General features: G+C 50.9%; 1 protein-coding gene across 2 annotated transcripts; it reads right to left on the bottom strand.

The window, feature by feature from the left end:
• Positions 1-18,467: 18,467 nt before the first annotated feature.
• On the bottom strand, positions 18,468-23,246 carry IRF2BP2 (interferon regulatory factor 2 binding protein 2). Of its 2 annotated transcripts, none has more exons than XM_028531158.2 (2): positions 22,104-23,246; positions 18,468-21,499 (listed from the first exon to the last, which is right to left on the bottom strand). In XM_028531158.2, the coding sequence occupies exons 1-2, from the start codon at positions 23,143-23,145 to the stop codon at positions 20,784-20,786; spliced, it is 1,758 nt and encodes a 585-aa protein (XP_028386959.1). In that variant the 5' UTR covers positions 23,146-23,246; the 3' UTR covers positions 18,468-20,783. The 2 variants fall into 2 exon arrangements, with proteins under 2 accessions (XP_028386959.1, XP_028386960.1); XM_028531159.2 differs by having other exon boundaries at positions 22,152-23,246.
• Between the last annotated feature and the right edge of the window lie 417 nt (positions 23,247-23,663).

The following is a 23,663-nucleotide window of genomic DNA, read 5'->3' as shown; positions in this document are numbered from 1 at the left end:
TCCGCACTGCAGACGCTCCCACCCGGCATCAGCCCAGTTACTGGGGAGAGAGCACCTTTGCGTGACTTTTATTGCAGAATACTGTCATCTGTATTTTGCTTTATTATTATTGTTAACCTCTTACTATGTCTAATTTACACAAACTTTATCTTATGCGTGCACATATGCATGCATGCATGTATGTAAATATGTATGTAAATATGTATGTACAGGAAAACACACAGCGTGGACATGGCTCGGCACTGGCTTCGGTTTCAGGTGTCCACTGGGGGTCTTGAAATGTACCCCCTTCAGGAGAAGGGGAAGCAGCTGCATGGACATTGTATGTGTTGTAGCAGACTCGAGACTGTTTGGCATGTGCAGAAAGAGTTCAAGTTCGTTTGCTCTAGATGAAAATAAAGACAGTGAGCTTCTTTTTCCTTCTAGTGTGTGAAGACACCACTTACAAGGTGCCCATCTCTTGTACCCAACAGCTGTGCTCCCCAAACTTCGTACAGACCATCAAGAGTCCGTCAAAAGGGCCAAGTCCAAGATGAAATTCCTGAGAAAGCTGAACGGCTTGGCACGGGAGAGGAAATATCTGAAAATGCCCAGCAGTGCGCCCAGCACGGGGAGAGAGACAGCCCACGTCGCTCCTGGAGGAATGCGGCTGCCCATCAACCCACAGGAACTCGTGAGCCCACGTTATGCTAAGTCAAAACCCCATGGAACGCTTACTTTGCATTGTGAAGGCAGAACAGCACAGTATCGTTGAAAATCGTTGTGCGTTGGGTTCACACGAACCTATCCTAAGCCCCCACAACCCCTTGCAGGATGTGTGGTGAAGTGCTTGCTCCTTCAGGACCAGGGTCACAGACTCACGCCTCCCCCGGGGGGTTTGGGGCGGGGACGGACGGAGGGCCCGTCTATGAGAAGAAGGACCCTTTCCCAGAGGGTGGTCAGGTCCACGCCCACTCACCCTGTGCCTCGGATGAGGAACTAGGCTCTGGACAGACAATGACCTCATTTACGGTGACGCGTTTTGGATGGCTTCTGTGTTAGTCTCATCGGGCTGCTGGCACAGAACACCACGGAGCAGCTTCAACAGCAGACATGGGCTTCTCCAGGTTCTGGGGGCCGGCAGATTCGATTCCTGGGGGAGCCCACACCCGGGGGCTGTCTCCTCACCGTGTCCTCACGTGGCCGAGAGTGGTCTCACTTCCTCTCCTTACAGACCACCACGCCCTCCTTGGGGTCCCACCTTCACAACCTCATTGCAATCTAACCGCCTCCAAGGGCCCCGCCTCCACACACCGTCTTCCCACTGGGGGCGAGGGCCTCCCTGTATGAAGTCGGGGGCGGGACGAAACGTAACACAAACGAACCTTGTAGCAAACGTCACCAGAGCCCTCTGCAACAGTGGCCCGATGACAAATATTCAGTCGTTCGTTGACAAACCCTTCTGGGCCACCAGGTTAGTCATACTGCTTTGGACGCAAGCAACCGGACACCCTTCTACTTAGCAGCTTCCCACGGGCCTTAACATGAAGCCCTTAATCGGGCCCATTACAACACTTGAAATCCAGCTTTGGTACTTTTCCTAGCCATCGCTCCCCACTTCTCCGTATTTTCTCTCACCCCTTCTAAGGTCCTCCTGTTGAACGTGGGACCCCAAGCGTGTCGGCGAGCAGTGCTCCCTCCTTGTGCCCGCACACACCTGCCCCTGCAGCCCCTGCTCGGACACAAATGCTCGGACACAGGGTGAGCGCCCTCACTGGGCGGCCCTGGAGACACCAGCACTGGGGCTGGATCTCGGGACGAGCAGAATGGCGGTGGGAAGGGCCGGTGGGCGCCGAGGCTGTGGGGCCAGCGGGGCCAGAAGCAGTCTTGGAGACGCCCACACTGGTACTTGTGCCAGGAATAGACAGTCTTGTGTTTTACAGGGTTCATAGGCAGTTAAACATCCATCTTCTTACAAAGGGGAGTCGAGTCTAAATATTTTAAAGACCTTTTCATCGAAGGTAACCCCGAGGGCATGTGAATAACGCAAGGATGGAGTTTAGGCTCCCTGCCTCTCCCTCCAGTGGACGCCCAGAAGGTTGGTTCGATCTCTCTCTTAGTTACTACCTTCACAGAGGGGTCTCACCCACACCTCTCTCATGCTCCACCCGCCCCCCCAAACAATTTTCAAGCACACAGCGGAAGTCCATGACACAGCAGATGGCCATCTGAGCCATGTGGGCATGTGTGCCCGTGTGCCTGTGTGTGCCCGTGCGTGTGCCCGTGCGTGCATGTGTGCCCACGTGTATGTCCATGTGTGCCCTTGTGCATACCTGAGCACATCTGTGCCCGTGTGTGTGCATGTGTGCTTTCCCGTGTGTGTTTCCGCACGTGTGCTGGGAAAAGGGACCTGGCAGGACAGGGCGAGGGAGCTGTGTTCCCAAACATAGGCAGTGCCTCGGCTCGGACACTGACACACCCCGTAGGGCCGGGGGGACGCAGTGCCGGTGACATCTTAAGCCAGGAATCCCTTTCACCCACGGCAGACAGAGTATAAAAATATCTCCAGCGGGCATCTTTCCCAAAAGGGGGAGGCAGTTCACTTTTGAATGCTGCCTATTTAAATCCAGCTCTGTCCACTGAAGGAGGATGGGTTTTAAACTTCCCTGAGGTTTACTTCCCAGGGTCCCCGGGAGGAAGGAGTGCCCAGTCGCCTGCGGGGAGCCCGGAGGGAAATGTTGGCGTCCCTGTCCTTCCGCAGAGGAGGGAGGTGGCCAGAGCGGGTGGACGGAGGGCAGGTGAAGTTCTCCTCTGGCCCGGATGCCAAGTCCCCTGGTGAGGCCCAGGGCCAGCCGGGCAGCTGGCCGTCCCAGCCCAGCCAAGGACCCCTCCCGACAGAGCCCCCGCCCACCGGGGCTCCGGCTTCCTACCACAGCCACTGGGGCACCTTGTCCACTCCTCAACCGGCCTTATTTTCAAGCCACCCAAAAATAACAACATTTGATACCAGGCCTCTGAAGGCTTTGGCTGGGGTCATGTTTCCAAATTCTTGACTTAAGGGTTGTAAATGAGAACTCTTTTTTTTTTTTTTCCAGCCGGGCTATTTTTTCCCTGTTTTTTTTTTTTTTTTTTTTTTTCTTGAGATGTTGGGAGAACCCCAACCAAGGAATCAGTGCTTAATGGGTCACAGGGTATGAATAGTAGTGTTGAGACATAACACAGGACTCTTTGTACTATCAGGCAACTGAACCTAAAAAAAAAAAAAAAAAAAAAAGGAAGAAAGCTTCCAAACAGACCAGTGAGCATACCAGCAGGGCCTCTGCGTGGGAGAGCTGCATCGCTGAGCACAAGCCCCTTCTATATTTGTCCACTACCGACATCTATTTACAGCCCGGCTGCGCCCACAGACGCCCTGGTCATCCAATCGGGGCTCACAGAAAGTCATTCCGCATAGATTTTTGTGCCGCTGGTAGGTAGCAGACATAAATTCAGCAAATAAAGTGAACGCTGAAGTACAAATCCTGAACCCCGGGTTCTTGGCCCGAGTCCCCGAACCCTGCCCGGTCCTTTCCATATCGACCTGCAGCGGGTGGGCACAAACACCGCCGGTCACTCACAGTTGGCCTCAGGGACATGTGACGCCTTGAAACTTAAGGTAGAATCTGAGGGCTTCTTTGAGGCACTGTCTAAGTGTCAGACAGTATCCTCATTAAACTACATTTTCCTCATGTGGTCAGTTCTTTGGTGAAGTTCTGCGGAATGATCTGAAGTATCTGTGAATTTGTGACCAGTCCTTGCACATGGAGGCCTGGAGGGATCCCAAAAATCAGCTAATTACGGCCGGCCTGGTGGTCTGCGTCTGGGTGATGACGGCAAGCCTTGGGTGACGTCACAAAGGTGCCGACTTTTACGTGACAATGACATGGATCAGCTCGAACTCCAGCACTCTCCCGCCTTCCGTGCGAGCGTCTAGGCTGCAGGCCGTGTGACCGAGCAGCTGACAAGTGCAATAATTCTCAGAATTCTGTGGCTCAGGATATGTGCTGGCTACTGAGAACGGGGTTTGTAGAAATAGAAAGTTCAGGTTACAAGCCTACTGGGCAGAAACTCGAACTCCTGGTGCTGGCAACACGCCCCGGGCTGTCAGGGGTGGGCCAAGGTTCTGGCCACTCAGTGTCCTATGTTTAAATTCTGAGCCTGTAAGCGAAAAAAGTGTTGGAAGGGTTCCCTTACCTTTGGAAACTGCAGAATAAAATCTCCTTTGGCAAAGAGCCTCTTTCTTTGTGGGCTTTCCTGCAGGCTCGTTGGGCAGGATTTACCTCTGGCTGCCATGCTCCCTCCTCCACAGCCATCTTTTGGTGGGTGGTGTACGTGCGTGTGGGGGGGAGGGGTGTGCTGTAGGGTTAGCACTCTTATTTAAATTGTTGGACTAACCCAAAAATTAAAACAAAACCATGGAGGGCCGAGCGGGGTCCACGCTGCACCGTGGAGGTGCCCCAGAGGTGGTTCTCCCCCTCAGTGAGGTCTAGTATTTCAGTAGCTGGTGTCTGAGTTGGGTTGCCGTGGAGAGGAGCAAAGAGGGGTGCAGGCAGCGCTGTGTGGTCCTGGCACTCCTGAGCTCGGGTGCAGCCCTGCTCTGGGCTCTGGAGCCAAGGATCACGCACTGAGCATGCACCCGGCACTGAGGCTGTGCCGAGCCCTTTCTACGTAGCTCAGTGTGTGCAGACTCCCCGGGAGACTGCTGCTGTTCTCACGCCCAGCCTCCATAAGGGAGCGGAGGCTTAGATAACTGTCCAAGATTACCTAGCTAGTTACACTGCGGAGGCTGAATTTGAACGCACACTTTTTCATGTTAATATCTAGGCTCGCCCTGGCTAGTGTGGCTCAGTGGGTTGGGCACTGTCCTGCAAACTGAGAGGTTGCAGGTTCCACTCCCGGTCAGAGCACATGCCTGGGTTACGGGCCAGGTCCCTAGGTTGGGCGTGTGAGAGGCAACCGATTCATGCTTCTCTCACAATTGAAGTCTCTCTCTCTCTCTTTCTTCCTCCCATCCCCTCTCTCCAAAAATAAATATTTTTTTAAAAAATCTAGGCTATTACTGACTTTGCTAAACTCCTTTTTCCCATGCCTCTTACCCTCAGTCTGGTGCAACACAGCTGGGACTCAAGGATGTCTCTGGGGGAGGGTGCTGTCAGAGAAGCTGTGGGGATGAAGGTAACAGGGTCATACACACCTAAGGTCTGGCCCTGAGGCGAGGGCCCCTGGCTCCTGTTCATGCTGTAAGTGCCGGGCAGCCCTGCAGGGCAGAGTCTGGGAGCAGTCGACTCCAGCCCCGGTCTCCCCGACGAGGTCCAGGTTTCCAGGCCCTGGGACTCCTGGCACGCAGTCTGCAGACAGCGGGAAGCAGAGCTGAGGCGGGAGCTTGCCTTTAACGCATGCGTGGTGGACGCTGGCGCTCGCACGGAGGGTGCGAGGTGGGTCCATGCTGACACTTGGCACCGGGAAGAAAGCTGCCCGGGCCTGGAGTGACTGAGCGCACGTGAGAGGCGAGCTCACTCTCTCTCAGCGCCGTGAAGCGGTGAAAAGGAAATCTGCCTTTCGTGGCACGTGTACGCACCCATGAAACAGTATTTAAAAGTATCTGAGTGGGTGAAGATAAACACGAGACCGTGCTCTTTTGCTTGATGCTCTCCTCCAGTTTAAAAAGCAGGAGCGTGCTCTGCGGCTCCGCCTCCAGGGGGCCTACGCTGGCTGGCGTCCTCTGGCGGCTGGGACGCCACCCTCGCCTCTAAACTGTCGGACTTGGAGACACAAACATCCAGGCCTCAATCATGCCATCTCGGCTCCCGCAGGGAATAAAGAGTTCTGAAATCTTTACTGCCTTCAACCCCGACACAACCAGCAGCCTGGAATAAACAACCCTAACGGGCCATTTCGGGTGTCTTCCTCGGGTTTAGCGCTCCTGGTTCCAGTTCTGAAAACCTGTTGATCTGCCCGGTCCCTGGGAGGCTGAGCTTCCTTGCCACCTGGATCGTGTCCTCCTCCTTGATGCCAGGGCACCCAGCTCGGCGCCTGGTGCCCGCATGTGAGCAAGTGCAAACGGGGGGCGGGGATGGCAGGGAGGAACTAACGGAGAGGCACAAATCCTGCCTCACAGATCCACGCGGGGACCCTAGGGTGACCAACCACAGCATCTTCTGAGCACCCAGACCCATGGGCTCCCCGCCTCTACTGCCTGACACCTGGGGCCCTGCCCCGGGATCCTGTCTGATGTGCTTCTATCACCGACTACACATCCTGCCTCATTCTGGGGGCCAGCGGGGTCAGGTTTTGTGTTGGCCCTGAGTTCAACAGCAAGTCATTTCTATTCACCTATCTGGCCCTTTCAGGTCAATGGCCCCTATGTTTGGCCTTGGAGTCCCCACCCCTCGTCCCCGCTCTAACTCAGCTCCATCCCCAAGCCTTACCAACTCCTTGGAAACGTCTCCTCTGCTGGCTCTTTCTCTGCCACCTCCCAGGCCAGTGCCCTTGAATGGGACTGACCTAAGGACCCAGGAGCCGTCTTGCTCCCTTCTTCATCAATACCTCTGCCAGGGCCACCTGACGGGCTGCTGTCCTTATGAGCCCCCGAACCCCCATATGCATGACTTCCTGGGTCCAGAAGTCCCACCTCACCCCATTCAGTCAAACTTCATTCCACCATCCCCCGCCCCAGCAATTGTCCTGCAGTTACAGCAGCCATGATTCTTCTCCTTGGGCCCAAGCCTATGGCGCTCATTTCCGCTCTGTCATCCCTGTCTCCCCTCTGGCGTGCCCCCTCTGAGCCTCCCTCCGTCAGCTTTCTCCACGAAGACTTCCTTTGCCTCCGCTCCTGCCCATTCCCTTCCGGGAAGCATGCACCCAAGTGTGGGCCAAGCCCCGCTGCCTCTGTTCAAATGCTGCCTTAGATCACAGCCATGCTCTGCGCTTCAGCCTGCAATGTCCAAACAGATCCTGCGTTCTTCGAGAACAGGGTCTGCATCGTATTTATCGTGTGTTCCTCACAGCACCTGCCGGGGGAGGAACTTACAGAGGTTGTGTTGTGTGGTAGGCTTGTGCGTGACTGATCTCTGCTGAGGAAAATGAGACAAGTGTTAATTAAGAAATATGATACATATTTTATTTGGGAAAATTGGGGTTTGCAATGGATGTTTTGTTTGCCGTGGCGGCTGCTGCTACTTCTTTCGTTTTTTCTTTTTCTCTTTCCCCCACTTTCTCCTCTTCTGTCACATTCATCAAATCTCTCCCTCGTGGTCCAGTTCTTATCCTGTAGACTACGAGACTGCTAGATCTTAAAAAATTATAATAATCTAAACTCCTCAGTGCCTCAACAAACAGGATGCATACAATAAACGTTTGTCAAATGAATTAATTTGTGAAACTTCTGGTATCTAGAATCCTGAAAATCCCGAAGCATTAAAGCCAAATACCTTCCCCTTTGTTCTTAATGCCGAAACACCAGTCTTTCAAGGTTTTAGTCCCCTGAGCACCGCATCCACTGTTGTTTTTCGATTTCCCTTCCCTTCTTCCACCCCGATTCTGCCCTATCCAATCCTGTAGTGTCCTCTTAAAAGTGATTATTTGGCTTTTAAAACACTCTCTTATGAAATACAGGTCCCTGATTATTAATTACAATTGTTGGGCATTATCATATTTGCTATGGCAAGAGTTAATCCACTGAGATTAATCAGTGAAAAATGCACAATTTGCGAAATGACCTCTGTATACCCTCAGAGAAAAATTTAACGCATTAGCAAGAGATGAGGCTGTTGGTGCCTTTGTTGTTAGACTCTCCAAAGGTGATTATGCAGATTTTTAAAAACCGCCTTGCCTTCCGAGGGGAGCTGCAGAGGCTCGGGGTAGGAGTGGTCATCGCTATTTCCCCTGAAGTACCCTGAACGCCACCCTGCAACTACAATGGAAGTTTAATGCTGTGGCACGCCAGCCTGATGTTGGATCAGCCTGCCACAGGCCCCCGCAGAGCTCAGGAATTCATGAGCGCCCTTGAGAAAGCCTAGACAGAAATCAGGAAGAGGAAATCGGAAACACGTATTCCACAGGCTGCCCTGCTCCATGCACGGCCAGTATGGATTTTATAGCTAATAATTTATGTTTTCTTTGCGATAGCAAGCCCACATTTAATTCAGCACAGCAATCAACACAATTGATTCATAAAAGCAAAATTGCCTAATCAATGGACTAGAAATACAGTCACTGTGAATATAAATTCTTTCCTCTTCTAATGATCCCGAGCTAATCATTTCAACCCTTCTGGCTCGGCTTCCTGATTACACCGGGAGGATAAAGACGGCAGGGAACATGACTCCTCCATCAGCAAACTGAGCATGAAGAGGGGAACTGTGGGTAAGCAAAGGCTGGGATGCGTCTCAGCCAGTCCGTGACACATCTTAGTATCTCCTGCACTGATAAGGCCCGAGAGTATTACTTGTAAACGCTGAAAAAGTGGCGGGGGGTGGGGGCGTGTGAGAACATGGGATTTAGAGCTAGATGATCTGGGTTTAAATAGAGGCTTCTCATTGAGCACGGACTGCGAACCAAAGTGTCGCAGGTTCAATTCCCAGTCAGGCCACATACCTGGGTTGCAGGCCACGGCCCCCAGCAACCGCACATTGATGTTTCTCTCTTCTCTCTCTCTCTTTCTCCTTCCCTTCCCTCTCTAAAAATAAATAAATAAATAAAATCTTTAAAAAAATAAATAAATAGAGGCTTCTCTAGTGACTATAACTCTAAAGTCACTTGACCTTCTCTTTGCCTCAGTTTTCTGTTCTGTAAAAAGGGCTTCTCACACATTTGTTCTGTGGTCTGTTTTGAGGATCAACGACCCAGGAGAAGCAAAGGCCTTGTGCATCGCAAAGCATTGCGGGTGTGTTCAGGCGAAGGATGTTTCTCTTCTGCACAACTTAGAGTGACGGCCTGTTTCTAGGGCCGCACGTGTGTCAATCCCAACCAGGTTTGGCCCCCAAGAGCCTCTGTCCTTAGCCAGGCATGAAGCTCTTTTTCAGGAAAAAGCACAGGTTTTTGCTCCCACGCTCTAGGGTCCAGCGTGGGGTGCTGGTCCCTGCAGCACCGCACTGACGGAGTTGCTCAGGCGCTGGAAGCCCCTCGCCACTCGGGGGCCGGTGGGAGGGTGAGTGTGCCGGGCTGGGCCTCATGCAGAGAACACTGTGCTCTCAGAACCCGTGTACTCTTCAGTGAGGGTGCAGCGGTCCCCTCCCCTGGCACGCACTGTGAAATGCCTGTGCCAGGCACTGCAGTGGCAGCATGGTGGAGAGGGAGGTGGCACACACAGGGAGGGGCAGGCAAAAGGGGCATTTTCCAGCTTGTTAATAAGGCCTGCCACTTCAAGTGTGTGTGTGTGTGTGTGTGTGTGTGTGTGTGTGTGTGTGTGTTTAAATAAAAACAAATTACAGGTCAGAATCTCAGACAACCCCACACCTGGGCTGCCCCGGCATGCCTCCCAGCCACCTTCCTCCTGCTTGTTTTGCCCCTGCCGAGCCTCCCCATCAGAACAGCGTGCAATGTCCCCCTTGGGGTCAATCCGTTCAAAGTCTGCCAGTCCTGACAGCTGTAAAGCTGGCTGCTGTGATTGCAGCCCTGGGGATCACTCCCTCAGTGGCGGAGAGGCAAACAGATCTTGAACAAGGCAGTCTGACACAAGGACAGGTCTGCCAGTCGACCAGCTGCCATCCCGCCCTGTGGACTGATGGCCCTGCCTGACATCCACGGGAGGCGGGGGCAGCTCCCCTTCTTCTGGGCAGCTGTCCTCTCTTTGGGTCAGGCCTGCTGCCTGTGACCCTGAGACCACTCAGCCCAGTGCGCATGTATACGGCACTGTCCCCATAGGATTCCGTGTTGCAGGTGCCCCTGGTTTGCGCAATGCCACCACCCTGCTTTGGAGCACAAAGGTACCTCCCACCATTGAATCCACTCCTTGGCCACTTAGCAGCTGCTAGTTGTGCTGGGATTGATCCCACCCTCAGCTTTAGGGAAGACCTTAAACTAGATGCCAGTCAGGGCAATCTGCCTCCTTCCCTGGGATTGGTTAGGGCATTGGGAGGCCTAAGCCAATCAGAGCAGGCTATTCCCTTGGCCACAAGATGATGTCAGGACCAAGCCAATCAGAGAGAAGCTTGGCACTTCTTCTGGAAGAGATCCTCAGCTCTTTCTCCTTGAATGTGAATGAGGAAGCATGTCAATCATCTTAAATCTCTAGGGAGGCCTGTGTGAAGATAACATCAACACCAGGAAGGCAGAGCCAAGGGAACCGGGGGCAGATGAGGCTCAGGTCTGAAGGGAGGCAGACCTGAAGCTGGCCTGCCTGTGGGTTTTTCATTCCCAAGAGCCAACAAGTTCATTTAATAGTTTAAGCGTACTTGAATGGGATGTTCTGTGACTTTGCACTTAAAAGCATCATAACTGATAGCATCACGGTCTGGGTTGGCCAAGGCAGGAGGAGAAACCTTAGAGAAGACCTTGATGGTTAATCTTGTATGTCAGCTTGCCTAGGCCAGAGTACCCAGCAGTTTGGTCAAATACCTGTCTAGATGTTGCTTTAAGGTATTTTTAGATGTAATTAACATTTAAATCAGATGACAGCAGATTGCCCTATACAATGTGGGTGGGCCTCGTCCAATCAGCTGAAGGCCTTATGGACAAGGACTGAGGTTTCCTAAAGAGGAAGTTCCCCCAAGACTGTAACATAAAAAAAACAAAACAAAACCCTGTTTGAGATTCCAGCCTGCAGACTTCAGACTGAATTCTACATCAACTTGTCCGTGCAATTTTAGCCCCCGAGCCCACTCTACAACTTTAGACACACCAGCTCCCATGGAAACATGAGCCAATTTATTGAAATGAGTATCTACCTATCTCCATCTCTATAAAATACGTGCCACAGAATGAATAGGGGGAATAGGACAGAGCCTGGGGCACTCCAAAAGGTGGTGAGATGAGGAGGCAGTGAAGAGTGGCCAGTGGGGCAAGACAATGAAGAAAAGGCTTCTGGAAGCCAGCTGAAGGCTCGGTCTTTTCACAGCTACCTGACTCCAGCCCTCGGCCCAGCCCCGGGGATGACTACCAGGCTGACCACCTAACTCAGCGGCACCTCCCACATGCTGCACATCACGGTCTACCTGCTACATTACATATTCCTGTCGATCAGTTCCCCCAGCAACACTGGGAGGCCCGCAGGTAACCCAGTGGAGATGAGAGCGTTCGACACCAGGGTTAAAAAGAAGGGGCTCTGGAGCTGAAGCGTAGGCACTCCGATTCCAGAGCCCGCGTGCTTCACCGAGAGAGAGGTTTGTGAAGAGAAAGATTAAGTGAACTAGTGCATGAGTGAGAGTAACTACGACCCATTGTTGGTTCCCTTTGTGTAGCTTTTTCTCTCTACTCTCTCGACTCTTGCATGCACCATCTTTTCTCCTGCTTGTGATTCTTTTCGTCCACGATGAGTTTCGACCTAATTCTGTGGAAGTTCTCAACTTCCCCCGCTCCCCCAGCAGACTCACAGATGGATGACCCCTGGCCCAGTCTGGTCATGGTTGACCCTCAGCTTGGGTACTGTTTGTCAACAAGACCTCGAATGAGTTCCTTCCACTGCTACGAATGAGTGGGGTTCATGGTCTCTGAGGGTCCACGTGTAGAGAACTGTGATTTACAAGAAAATGTAATGATTTTTTGTAAACCCAACGTTTTTACTGAGGTCAAAATTCCGTGAAGATGTCCTTTTATTTTCCAACTCACATAAGTTTTTTTCATTATTTTAAAAAGGCAATATGTTCAAATATATCCTCACACCCTCAACCCCCTTTCCTACCTGCCAGCAGCCACACAAATACCATCCCGGCTTTTAAAATCATGAAGGGGCTTACGTAAACTATCTTTCACCAAATGCATCTGAGCACAGACACTTTTAAGAAAAATACCCATTTCCTTTATTTGTAGCCTGCATTTTTATTTTATCTCCAATAGGACTGTACGTGCCCCAAGGTGATGATAACTTCACAGAGCATCTGGTGGGAGGCTTTACACCCAGACGCAGGCCTGAGAGACAACACGTCTTCACCGTGACAGCAGGGGGAGCCCCTTCTCTCCATGTGTCCAAGCTGTTGGCTCTGACCCCTTTCAAAATGTAACTGAAAGTCTGTATTTTTAGTTGTATGTTTCACTGTGCCCAACTTCCTGACGGGTATCACATATACCCAGTGCTTTCTCGTGTCTGGCTGGTCACTGAGAAGCCGAAAAGCTGTCACACAGATTTCCCAGTTTGATTCCTTAACCCCACTGAGGTAAGTACACAGTCATTTAAAAAAATATATATATAGAAATAAGGAACAGAAGCACAAAGGTGAATTGAATACCCTGAAATGACCACACAAAGCCCGAGAACATTCAGAGATTTCCTGACCTCGATCCCAGTGTTTCTGTGCATCGAGAGCAGAAGCGGACCCTTCTGCGTGTTTTCACGAGCCCGTGCACTCGCGTCTCTCAGCAGAGCTCCCTCCCAGAGATCTCTGGTGGCGGCAGCGCCGCTGGGTCACCACGAGCAGCCACAGGAAAAGAACAAGAATAACTTCCCAGGAATCAAATTGCACCCTGGACAGGCTTCCATGTTCCTCGATAAAACAATGTAAGGAGCGACTGTTCCGTGTGATTTCCAGCGCCAGCTTCTAAATTGTGTTTTGTTGCCTGTTATCTGGAATGATGACTGCAATGGTGAAGGAAGTCTTTGGTGGGCTTGCGTCTAGGTGTTCTCAAGCCTGGTGAAAGGCGTTATTTATTTATTTATTGTTTATTTATTTATTTATTTATTTTAGCTTCCCATTTCTTTAGTTACCACAGCCGCTTTTTAGACGGTGCCTACAACTATCACACAACACAGTCCACAGGGAAGCTCCTATGCCCCCACTCCAAGACTCGTGGTGAATGTCATTTCAATGTCATTAAAAAAAAGAGAACAGGGGCCATACCTGTTATTGTTCTGGAGATATTATTGTAGAATATTATACTGAATAATTAACACCAATCATAAGTTAATTTGGTGGCACTTCGAGTGTCCAATGGTACTATGATGGGGGGACTTTTTTTCTAGTTTAAATTAAGGTTTCTCAATTTAAAAAAAAAAAAAAAGGCAACTCCCCTCTGGTAGGCAGTTGCTGCAGCGCTTGGTGTCCCCATATGAGCACGTCCTGAGGCCTGCTGGGTAAATGCATTTTATGACAGGCACCGTGCATTAGCGTGCTTTTTGCTAAGACGGGTGCCCCTTCAACAGGTCTGTTTACTCCACCAGCATGGAACATTTGCCTTATTATAGCCACAGTCTTTGGGCGTGGGGGTGGGGAGCAGCATCATGACTTCCAAAAAGGGAGTGACATTTGGGGCAGCTCATCACGTGCCCGCTCCAACTCCGCAAACGCGCCCAGCACGGCGGGCAGCAGCAGGGTCCTGGCAGGCGTGGCCCTGGCAGGCGTGGCCCGGCTGCTGCTGACGCGTGTTTGATCTTTTCTGGGCCGCAGGGCTCGCCGCCCCGGGCTGCTGCGCACCGGGCCCGCAGCCTCGCCGGCGGGAGCCCGGCCTCTGCCTTTATTTGGTTCAGGGCTCGGGGCTGGCGTCAGAGCCTCCACGTGCCTCCGGGCCGCGGTCCCCTAATTATAGCAGCGGCAGCTGCGCTGGCCCGGCTGGCGCTTGGGGACCCGCCGGGAATCGGGGCTTGACGCGGGGGGCGGGGTGGGGGGGAGCGGTTAGCGAACGGGATGGCCCCGAGTCCCACCGCCCAAGGTCCCCCGCCGCCAGGCCCCTAGTGCGCCAAGTAGAAGCGGGGTAAGACGCTGTTCTGGCCAGGCGCGCGCGGCCCAGGAAAAGTTCTAGAATCAGTCAGTCCTAGACGCACTGGAAACCGCAGGCGATGGAAGTAAGGTCGCCTCTTCCCCTTTTCCTCCCCCTCCAGTAAACACGGCCAGGCAGCGCTAGCAGCTGTTTTCCTCCTCAAAAGAGGCGGGGGGGGGGGGGGGGGGGGGGGGGGGCGGGGAGGGCGAGGCGAAGCCCTTCTGAGCAACAGCGACAATTAAAAAAAAAAAGAAAACTCTACAATTTGACCATTCTGACCTCGCCTCCGGTGTTTTCAACTAGCCTGTGATTTGTGTGATGAGAGTGGCTCCCGCGTGATGGGTGCATGCTGAGCGAACTTGGTGTGTGTTACCACCTTGGACTTAGGACTGTGCTCCCAGGGAGAAGTCACCATAACTCTGCTTCCCAGCCTCCTGGAAGGAAAACAAGCTCTTGGAGGTGGTGAACCCTTGTCACTCTGCACCCTTGAGCATGCACCTGTGTCGGACCTTCAGCACCAAAGCCCATAGGGTGCACCCCACTCAATGTAGGTGTCAGATAATCACAGCGACAACCATGCGGGGTTGATGGAGGGAACTTCTGTTATTCCGGACCTTCTCTGTTACCCTCCTGTGAAACTCTGATTCCATTATATGGGGGGTCCAGTAAGTCTTTATCTTCTGTCACACACACACAAAGCTAATGGAATTGTAGTTTGGAGGCAAAAAGGGGATAAAAGGCTTTTAGCGTGGGTTAAGGCACCAAAGGCCTTTTTCTGCTTGGCAGCCTGCACAGTCTGGGAGGCCGTGGAGGACGAGGCCTGAAGCCAAGGCTGTGTGTACAGAAACGCCAATTATTCAGGCCCACCCAGCCCCTACTCCAATGGTCCCCTTCTCTGCAGAGCTCTCAGTCCTGTGGTTAGTGTTTTTAAATCATACCATAAAAGAAGGTACATCTCAGTAACAAGGCTCACTTTTAATGGTCTTTCCATACATTGAAAGGAATTTAGAACCTTACTACTTCCAGCGAAATGCTTATGAATTTGTTCTTTTCCTGGAGATGTAGATAGCTGATTACATTTGAACTGTCATAGCGAAGATGTTTTCTAAATGGCAGGAAACTATGCAGTGACCTTCCCCTTCATGGGTCGGAGTCGCTACCTGAGCGCCTGAACAACACAGCGTTGACATGCCGTGTAGGATGCCTGTCGCAGTAGGATGCGTCTGAATGTTCACGGATAGTAACAACATGGTAATTACTAAGTAAAAGTGGTAAGTGATGGGATCTACCGATTATGTAACACTGCTCATTTCCCCCCAAAATACAAACTATATTTAGAAGTATTCAAATGTGACATTAGTACTCTATGCAGGCTGTCTTATCTCTGGATCAAGGGCTTCTGCTGAATGGCTTGGAGGCTCTTTAGGTTATGCAATTGAACTTCTAAAGCCCATTCAAAGGACGAGACCAACCAGAGCGTGGATGCCTGCGATTTATACGGGAACTTGGAGTAGGAATTTTGGAGTCCTGCCTCTAGACCTTGTCTACCCTGGGACAAAGTCATCTCCTGGAGGATTTTCATGGCTGATTTTGTGATAAATGTTACGTGCCCCCAAGACTTGTTATACTATGACTTTGAGTTTTAAAGGGCTTTTTTTCCAGATCAGTTGTATTATGAAACAAACTGTTTATACCATTGTAATAGGGTTGCTCTACTAAGGAGATTTCACTCAATTCTCAATCTGTTTTTCAGACACAGAGTAAAATAGGTTTAAGACCCAATGTCTAAATGATTCCAAATAATGATTTGCCTATGGTATACGTTTTGTCCTCAAATAACTTTCTATGGCTGGTATGGATTGTTTTATGCTCAGTGCCATAAAGAAAAGCAGTACACAATATTCTGCGATAAAGACAACTGGAGGTGGAGACTTCATATTCTTTAAAAATAAAAAATAAGTTAGGAAAGCTGTTTTCAGTCGTGTTAAGTTGTATTGTCATGGGGGAAGAGCAGGTGATAGAATGATGGGTTAACACAAAGTTCACTGTTAAATTAGGTGCAAATGAATTTGCTAACGGGAAAGAGGGAGAGTACAGTATCCCCAATTATGGATTTACTTGGGGATTAATAAAGAAATCCATAGATAACCCATAAATCCAGGCATTTTCCTTCTTTCAACCCCTTAAATAATTCACAAATTGACTTTTTTTTTTGCATTTTTTGTGCCTTTTAAATGTGAGAGATTCAAAACTTTTGAGGAAAATGCAGGCTGTCAACAGGAACGAGATAGTTGAAAATCTGGGAAGTCACGCCCACAATTTTTATTGGACTGTGTAATCACTTGTATTGTAATCAGTACTACCGCTGTCAGAGGCCTACCCAGTGGCACTGAAGGAGTTAAACAGCATCCCCACCCTCCTCATTTCTACAGCCTCAGAGGATGAAGTAGGTAAATACGTGTTCTGTTCTTTGGTGACTCTGACCTTGGTGTGTGACAGAGGAAAGGCGTGTCTTCACACTGTTCCCATGAAGAAAAGGCAAGCAAATGAGGGTGACTCAGGACTTCTAGTGGCCTACACGCAACTGAATGTTTTTCTGAATGATTCCACGTATACACTTTGGAATCAGGAAGAGAAACATTCTCCTCTTCACTATCCAAATAAAACCATCCATAAATCACATGCAAAACAATTTTGAGTAACGAGGGATTTAAAAGTTGTTTCATATTTTCCCTTTAACTTTTTTTCCCCTTTAGGGTATAAACAAAGACAGCTGCCACATCAAGTGTCTGTTGTGTGTGTGTGTTTTTTTTTAACTGGAAACTGAATGCAATCATAAGTTTACTTTGGAAGGAACTTTTGAAATTTAAAAAGGACTTCTGCAAGCTACACTACTTGAAATTCCAGTAAAAATAAAATCTAGCATTGTTAAGTTAAAAAAACGTAACATGTAACTTAATTATGAACCATTGTGTTGTGTATTATAATCTATAATTAGTAAGAATACTTTTGTTGAAAACTGCCTTAAACAGGCTACTAAAAAATACTAAAATCTAATGGTAAGTTATTGGACCACCTCTAATCAATATATATTCAACTGTTGTTGTTTGATTTAAAACATATAGTAAGTCTAGGCCCTGACCAGGTAGCTCAGTTGGTTAAGAGCATCATCCCAATAGGGCAAGGCTGCAGGTTCGATCTCCAGTCAGGACACATACAAGAAGCGACCCATGAGTGCATAAACAAGTGGAACAACAAATCAATGTTTCTCCCTCCAAATAGTAATAGTAATAATAGTAATAATAATAATAAACATAGCTAAGTCTATGTATACCCACCCTACCCTCTAACTCAGAAGTTTCACAACTTCCTTTCATAGAAAAGTCTGCTCACAGCCATTGCTTAGCAGACTTTACTATTTACTCAATAAAGAGTAAAAGCTGCAAACACCTGGAAATTTCTTACTATGTGACAGTGGAGTGTGGTTCATAACGTATCTCCTGTTTTCCACCTTTTATCTGTTTATAAATTCTGGCTTCAGGTGATCCATAAAGCTCAAACATGGCTTTCTGGGACTCTGTTCCAGGGCTTTCCGAAGGACAGGCTTTTCCTCCTCTCTCGTCGCCAGTGCCTTTCACTGGGCCCCACAGAGCTGCTGCGGTCCAAAGCTTCCCAGAGAGCAGCTCCACACATCTTGACAGTCTGCGATGGCGTCACTGTTTTCTCCTTCCAGCCCACTATTGCAGCAGGCTGGCTCTACTGCAAGTGGAACAATAAACAAGTGCTTTCTGGCTGTACTTTGCTCTGCTCTCCACTTGATGTTTACCCTCCCCAGCTGCCCTTTCCCCGGGCCCTAGCCCGCTTTTCCCTACCACCAGCTTGCCTTTTCGTTGTGTCCTTTATCTCCTGCCCTGCAGCTCCAGTCAAACCCCCCAGACCCAAACCCACACGCCCTTTAGTCACACTGCCACCAGGGATTCAGGGGATAGCCATTCTAACCTTACTCTGAAAAATTAAAAAAGGCCTCAGAAAATGTTCAGTGCTCCCAATTTTATTTTTATTTAATGCTAAAAGTTAAAGGAAAAAAAGTACTGTAAATCTGACAAATGACAGAATGCAGGTGATAGTTCCACAGCGTGATTTTAAAATATAATCATGTTGATATCTGAGATTACACTCACTGCAGTTAACATGAGTTTCATCATATATAGAAAAAGTATCACCTTTAACTTAAAAAAAATAAAGGAAAGGTTAAAGTTAAAAGGTGGCACACTTTTTAAAATACTTGGCGGCCAAGAAAATGTATATAATAAAAGTTGTAAACCATGTGTACGTTCTCATAACTTTTAAGGTGAGGCCACATGAAAGACAGTACATATGTTAAATCCTATAAATCGGTAAAGCAAAAAAGGGAAAGCTTCAACACCCATCCCCTAATATTCTGAGTATTAAAAGCACAGCTGAAATATTAGGATCTGAAACCTGATACTGCCCGTGTACAGTAAGTAGTTTTCGGACATTTTTATCCAGCTGTGGAGAATCTCTGTACTGTCATCAGGTACGACAGAAGATCAAACCCACGTCCCAATGTTAACTTTTCCACTTAGGAGAATGCCAGAAAAACAACCCAGATCAACACTCTCCAGCTGCAAGTCTTCCACGAAGGCCACCCAAGGGGCCAGGCAGACTCATGCAAATCTAATTTTTTAATAGGAGTAACCTCTACACACAGCCCTTGAAAGCTGTTCATTTTCTTCCCCTTAGCCCTCATCAGCACAGAGAATGATGGGCTGTCTTTTCCACAGCTGGATAAACTTATTCAAAACAGCAGGATGATTCTTTGTTATTCTTTTTGGAAAGCTATCTATCTGTATCAAGATTGCAAAACATACAGATAGCTACCACAAATTAGGTCAAGTGACTGATAAACTTGTAACATCTTAGAGGTCAAATTTCAGTTTATAATAAAGTGCCTAAATGCACATTTATACAACAGACCATAATAGTTGAATTCCTTACAGATATCTTCATGGGCATGTAAAGCTGACTCTGTTTCTGCATGTGTACATTTACATAAGAGAAACCAGTCTGATCTGAGTCATAACTACCCCAATTAAAAAAAAAAAGTAACAACAAACTGGTTAATCATGCAAGTCTGCTGGTCATGTAACAATGACTTGTAACATGAACTTATACGGCGTTCATAGGTGCACTCATTAAAAACACTATGAAAAATACTGTATTTGGTGCAGTATCTGATTTTCAAGTGTTAATAACCCGACCACGAAAAAATATTTGAGCCATTTTAAAAAGACAAAAACAGAACTAAAAAATAACCCAAAGTGGGTCACAAATCTCTATTTTCAAATTAAAATAGAAGCTGGGTTGTGAACAATACACAGAAGTTGTAATAGACCTTGAAGCAATGATTCAGCCTAATTATAGGGCCAAGTTGCAAACACCTGAACGTAAAAGGACTTAAAATAGTGTTCCTGTGGATGTTAAAACAGCACAAAAACAAGAAAAAAAAAACCCAGTATCGCTCTGAGACAACTATTTCTAATAACTGATTATTTATTGGTTAAAAAAAATCATTTTACTGATGCAAAATAGTGATCAAAAGAAATCAGTTTACAAAAGGCTTCTAAAAATAGTTGAGAAGTGGAACCTGTCTATGATGTCAAACCTTTCTTTAATTTTCACTAGTTTATCATTTTTTCCCAGGAGAACTGTATTATTCACTTGGTATTTCAAACACATGTAAGGAGGAAATTACAGGTGTCCTCCACCCCCATTTGGGCTGTCACTGATATGCCCACGGGCAGTCCTGGCAGCACCCCGTGCTGCTACTGTCATTGTACCATACTGTAGTTAGCACTCACGAGAAACGGTGTGGTCGACAGCATCAACAGCAACAGCACTACAGGTAAGTGATTAAAAAAAAAAACAACAACACACAAAACAGAAACGAAACCGACCCCACAATCTCCAAGTTCGCCTGGACTGGAACTTCTCTTGCAAACTCTTTCCCGAGGACATGACAACAGCAGCAACAACAGAGCTCCGGGGTGTTTACACGGAAGAAGGGGCGCTGCAGAGCCAGGCCCTGGTCAAAGATGGCAGTGCCATGCCGTACACGCCACCATCCTCGCCACCTTCCGTCACTGAATTGTGTATTATGTAACCAACTAGCATGCAGCATTATCATCTTACAACTGATTACGTGGGCAGCGAACAGTGATCAACTTTGCCTTCAAAAAAATTTAAAAAAAAATTCCCCTCCAAGCCAGTCCCAAAAATCTCTCAGCAGCAACTCTCAGGCAGTCCTCCATGTCCCAACAACCGAACTTTCAGAAAAAAAAAAAGACTCCAAAGCTAACGTTCTGAGGGTGAACGTGGTGTTTCCCAGGGGCAGGCCCACTCTGCAACAGCGCCCCTGGCCTTCACCTCCTCTCCTCCACCAGTTAGCTGGCCTCCAGCCTGAGAAAGGGGGCAGCAACAAGGAATAACAGACAGTAAGGCGATCTTACAATGTCAGAAAATGTATTTGGCTTTTTTTTTTCTTTTTAAAGTAAGTGCATACAAACACAGCTAGAAGCATTTTGGATTTTGCCAAGTGCTCTAAAAAAGCAGCGCAAGTCACAGCCTACATGGAACGGTAACTGTCACCAGGATAATAAAGCACAGAGATATGCTAATAACGTTAACAAAAGAAGAAAATGCCTTTATAAGTACATACCTTTTGTCGTCAAAAAAAAATATAGAAACACAATGTATTCAAAAAAATCAAAATTATACAGCCATGTTTATGAAGTCTACATTTCCCTTGTCTTGGATATATATATATATGGAGATATATATACAATTCAAGCAGTTTTAGTTAAGGGTAACGACTGGGCTTTTCGGAAACTGGAAAGTCACGAGTCTCTTTCTTTTTTCACTTTCACATCTCCAGCAAGGATGGTGGCAATCTCCCCTTGCATGAACGCCCAGGGGACGTTGGAGCCCACAAGAGGGCATTTTTCCCCACTGGGACAATAGACCTCTCCACTAGCTCCCTGCTGTTTGATGCTTTGTCTGGAGCAAGGGAAGCAGAACTTGTGTGAAGGGACCGATGGGCACTGCACAAAGTGGGTGTCCTCCAGCCGCTCGTGGCAGAGGGTGCAGCACAGGGGAGCACTGGCTGCCAGAGAGGAGTCCGGGAGGCTGGCAGGGTGCACTGGCTCCAGTCCTCCTGTGCTGCCGGCCCCCTGGCCCCCCACCTCTCTGGGGCCTAGCCTTCTTTGGTTCATTGAGGACGGAGAGGGTGGACTGCTGCTATTCCTCCTGGTTGTGGAGTGAACCTGGTTGGCATCCTTCGAGGCGTGACTACCCCCTGCATTGTCTGCGACTAAGATCAGGGCTGCCATGGGGGACTGGCCGTTCTGGGCTGCTTCGGGCGGTGTGGTCCGGTTGGAATGAGGTGAGGCAGTGGGCGGTGGTGGAGATACAAAAGAGGACGCAGGGTTAATGGGGATCTTGAGCCCTTCAGCGGACGTGGACAGCCACGGCTGCGCCTCTCCATTGATTTTAGGGGGCCCGACTTCACCTTCTGGTTCTGGAGAAGGCTTCCTTTTCCTTGCTGTTCTTGCAACTGAAAAAAAAACAAGCAAATAAAAGGGGAAAAGAGGAAATAAATGAACATGCACTGAAAAGGACCATTTGTTAAGGTGAAACAAAACTCACCAAACAGTTCTATCATCTAAAAGCCTGTATGCGAAAACACACGAGTTTCAAATACACGTGCAACTGAAAACACTTCTGGGTTGGCTCTGAGGCTCTACAGCAGTTTTTAAAACGCCTCAGAAAATGGCTCACATACAATTGCTTCGTTTCTACATACACATGCATGCATGTCCCCGGGTTTAACTGTGGAGAGGAGTGCTAAGGTCCCCCAACAGGTTGAAAGGTGACTGGCGCCCTCCTGCTCCCATCCGAGAATGTGCTGGGAAAGGAAAACCCTGTGTCAGTGCCTATCGGCCCAGTCTGACTCATCTCTGTTGTGCTGCTTCAGCACAAGAACACGTTGCCACTGAGCAGTGGTTCCGCCTGGGGCAGAGCAGGAAGTTGGGTGTTTGTTGTTTCTGGGTTAGGGTAAAATGGTGAATGGAAAGAGAACACCCCCACCCCCCACCCCACCGCGGAGCATTCTCGGTCCCTTTCTCCCCTAGGTCCCCTCACTCCACTGCCGCCCCTACCTGCTTTAGACCCGTTGGCCCCGTTGGCCTCGAACCCCAACAACCTGCCTGCAGTCAGGGTCGGCTCCTTCTTAAACTTGCTCTCGAAGGGCCCCGAGTGGCCGTGCTGGTGCAGCGCCAGCAGCGTGTCCCGCACCGTCTTGGGTCGGTTGACCCAGTCCTGTTCTCCTGGCGCGCGGCCTTTGCCCGTGCCCTCGGCGCCCAGCTCGGCGGCCCCAGCCGCGGTGGACAGGCTGTCGGCCGGGCCGCGGTGCGCTGGCGGCGGCGGCTTCTCCTTGGCCGCAGCCTCACGCTGCTCGTGCTCCGCAGCCGCGCAGCTCGACACAGACGCCGGCCGCTTGTGAGCGCCCAGCTCGGCGGGCGGCGCAGAGCTCAGGCCGGCGGCTGCGGCTCCTGACACGGCGGCCAGTGAGGCAGCGGCTCGGCCACTGAGGCCGAGCGCGGCGGGCAGAGGCGCGGCCGAGCCGTTCATGAGCGGCACCAGCGTGGGCGGCACGGCGTGGCCGCGCCGCGGGTTTGGGCTCTGGCGGTTCAGCTCCGGCGGCTCCTCCAGCTTGGAGAAGCCGTTGGGCACCAGAATGCCGTTCACCGGCTGCGGCGTCGGCGGCTGAGCCAGGCCCGCGGCCGGCCGGGCGCCCCCGAAGTCAGGGCCGAGGCGTGGGGGCCGCTCGGTGGCGGCCAGCGGGTAGCGCTCCAGCGTCTGCGGGGCGCGCGGGGCCGCCTCAGGGCCGGCGTGGCCGAGCTGCTGCTGCTGCTGCTGCAGGAGGAGGTCTTTGGCCGAGAGCGGCGGCGGCTTCGCTGCAGCCGGAGCGGCGGCGGCGCCGGGCGGAGAGCGGCCCTCAGGGAAGCAGCCGTGGGCCCGCTTGAGCTGCCGCGCCGTCTCGATGACGAACTCGACGCGGTCGGCACCCTCGTAGTTGACGCAGCCGCGGCACACGGGCTCCGTGAAGTCCCAGATCATGGCCCAGGGCATGCGGGGCAGGTCACACAAGTAGCACGACTGCCGCCGGGACGCGGCCGCCACCGCCACCGCCGCAGCCATGTCCGCGGAGCCCGCGGAGGAGGGGGCGCCGCCGCTCGCCGCCGGCCCCGCGCGCGCCCTCCTGCCCCCCCAACCCCGCGGCTCCCCCACCAGCGGCGGCGGCGGCCGCAGGGGCGGCAGGGGAGGCGGCAAAGGCAGAGCCCGCGCGGGCTCGGCGCCCGCGCAGCGCCCCCGGGACACGAGGGGCGGCGGGCGCGGGGCGAGGGGCTGCAGGCGCGGCAGCACGGCCCCCCGGCGGGCGCGGGTGGGCGGCGGGCGCGACGGCGGGGGGCTCGGCCGGGGCCGCGGCGGGCCTCCAGACCGGAGCGAAGACGGGCCGCGCGGGCGCGGGCGAGCGCAGCAGGTCGCGACGGCGGCGGGCGCGGAGTGCGGGGCGGGGGGCGGGGAGGACGGGGGGCGGGGGCCGGGGGGCGGCCGCCGAGGCAAGCTCAGCCCGAGCGGTGGGGCATGCCGCGCCGGAGCGGCGGAGGCCGGGCGGCGTGGAGCCGGGGCACGGCACGGACCCCGGGTCGCTCTGC

The sequence above is a fragment of the Phyllostomus discolor genome, chromosome 15 (genome assembly GCF_004126475.2).
Source record: "Phyllostomus discolor isolate MPI-MPIP mPhyDis1 chromosome 15, mPhyDis1.pri.v3, whole genome shotgun sequence".
NCBI lineage: Eukaryota > Metazoa > Chordata > Mammalia > Chiroptera > Phyllostomidae > Phyllostomus > Phyllostomus discolor.
This window is presented reverse-complemented; position numbering and strand designations above follow the sequence as displayed.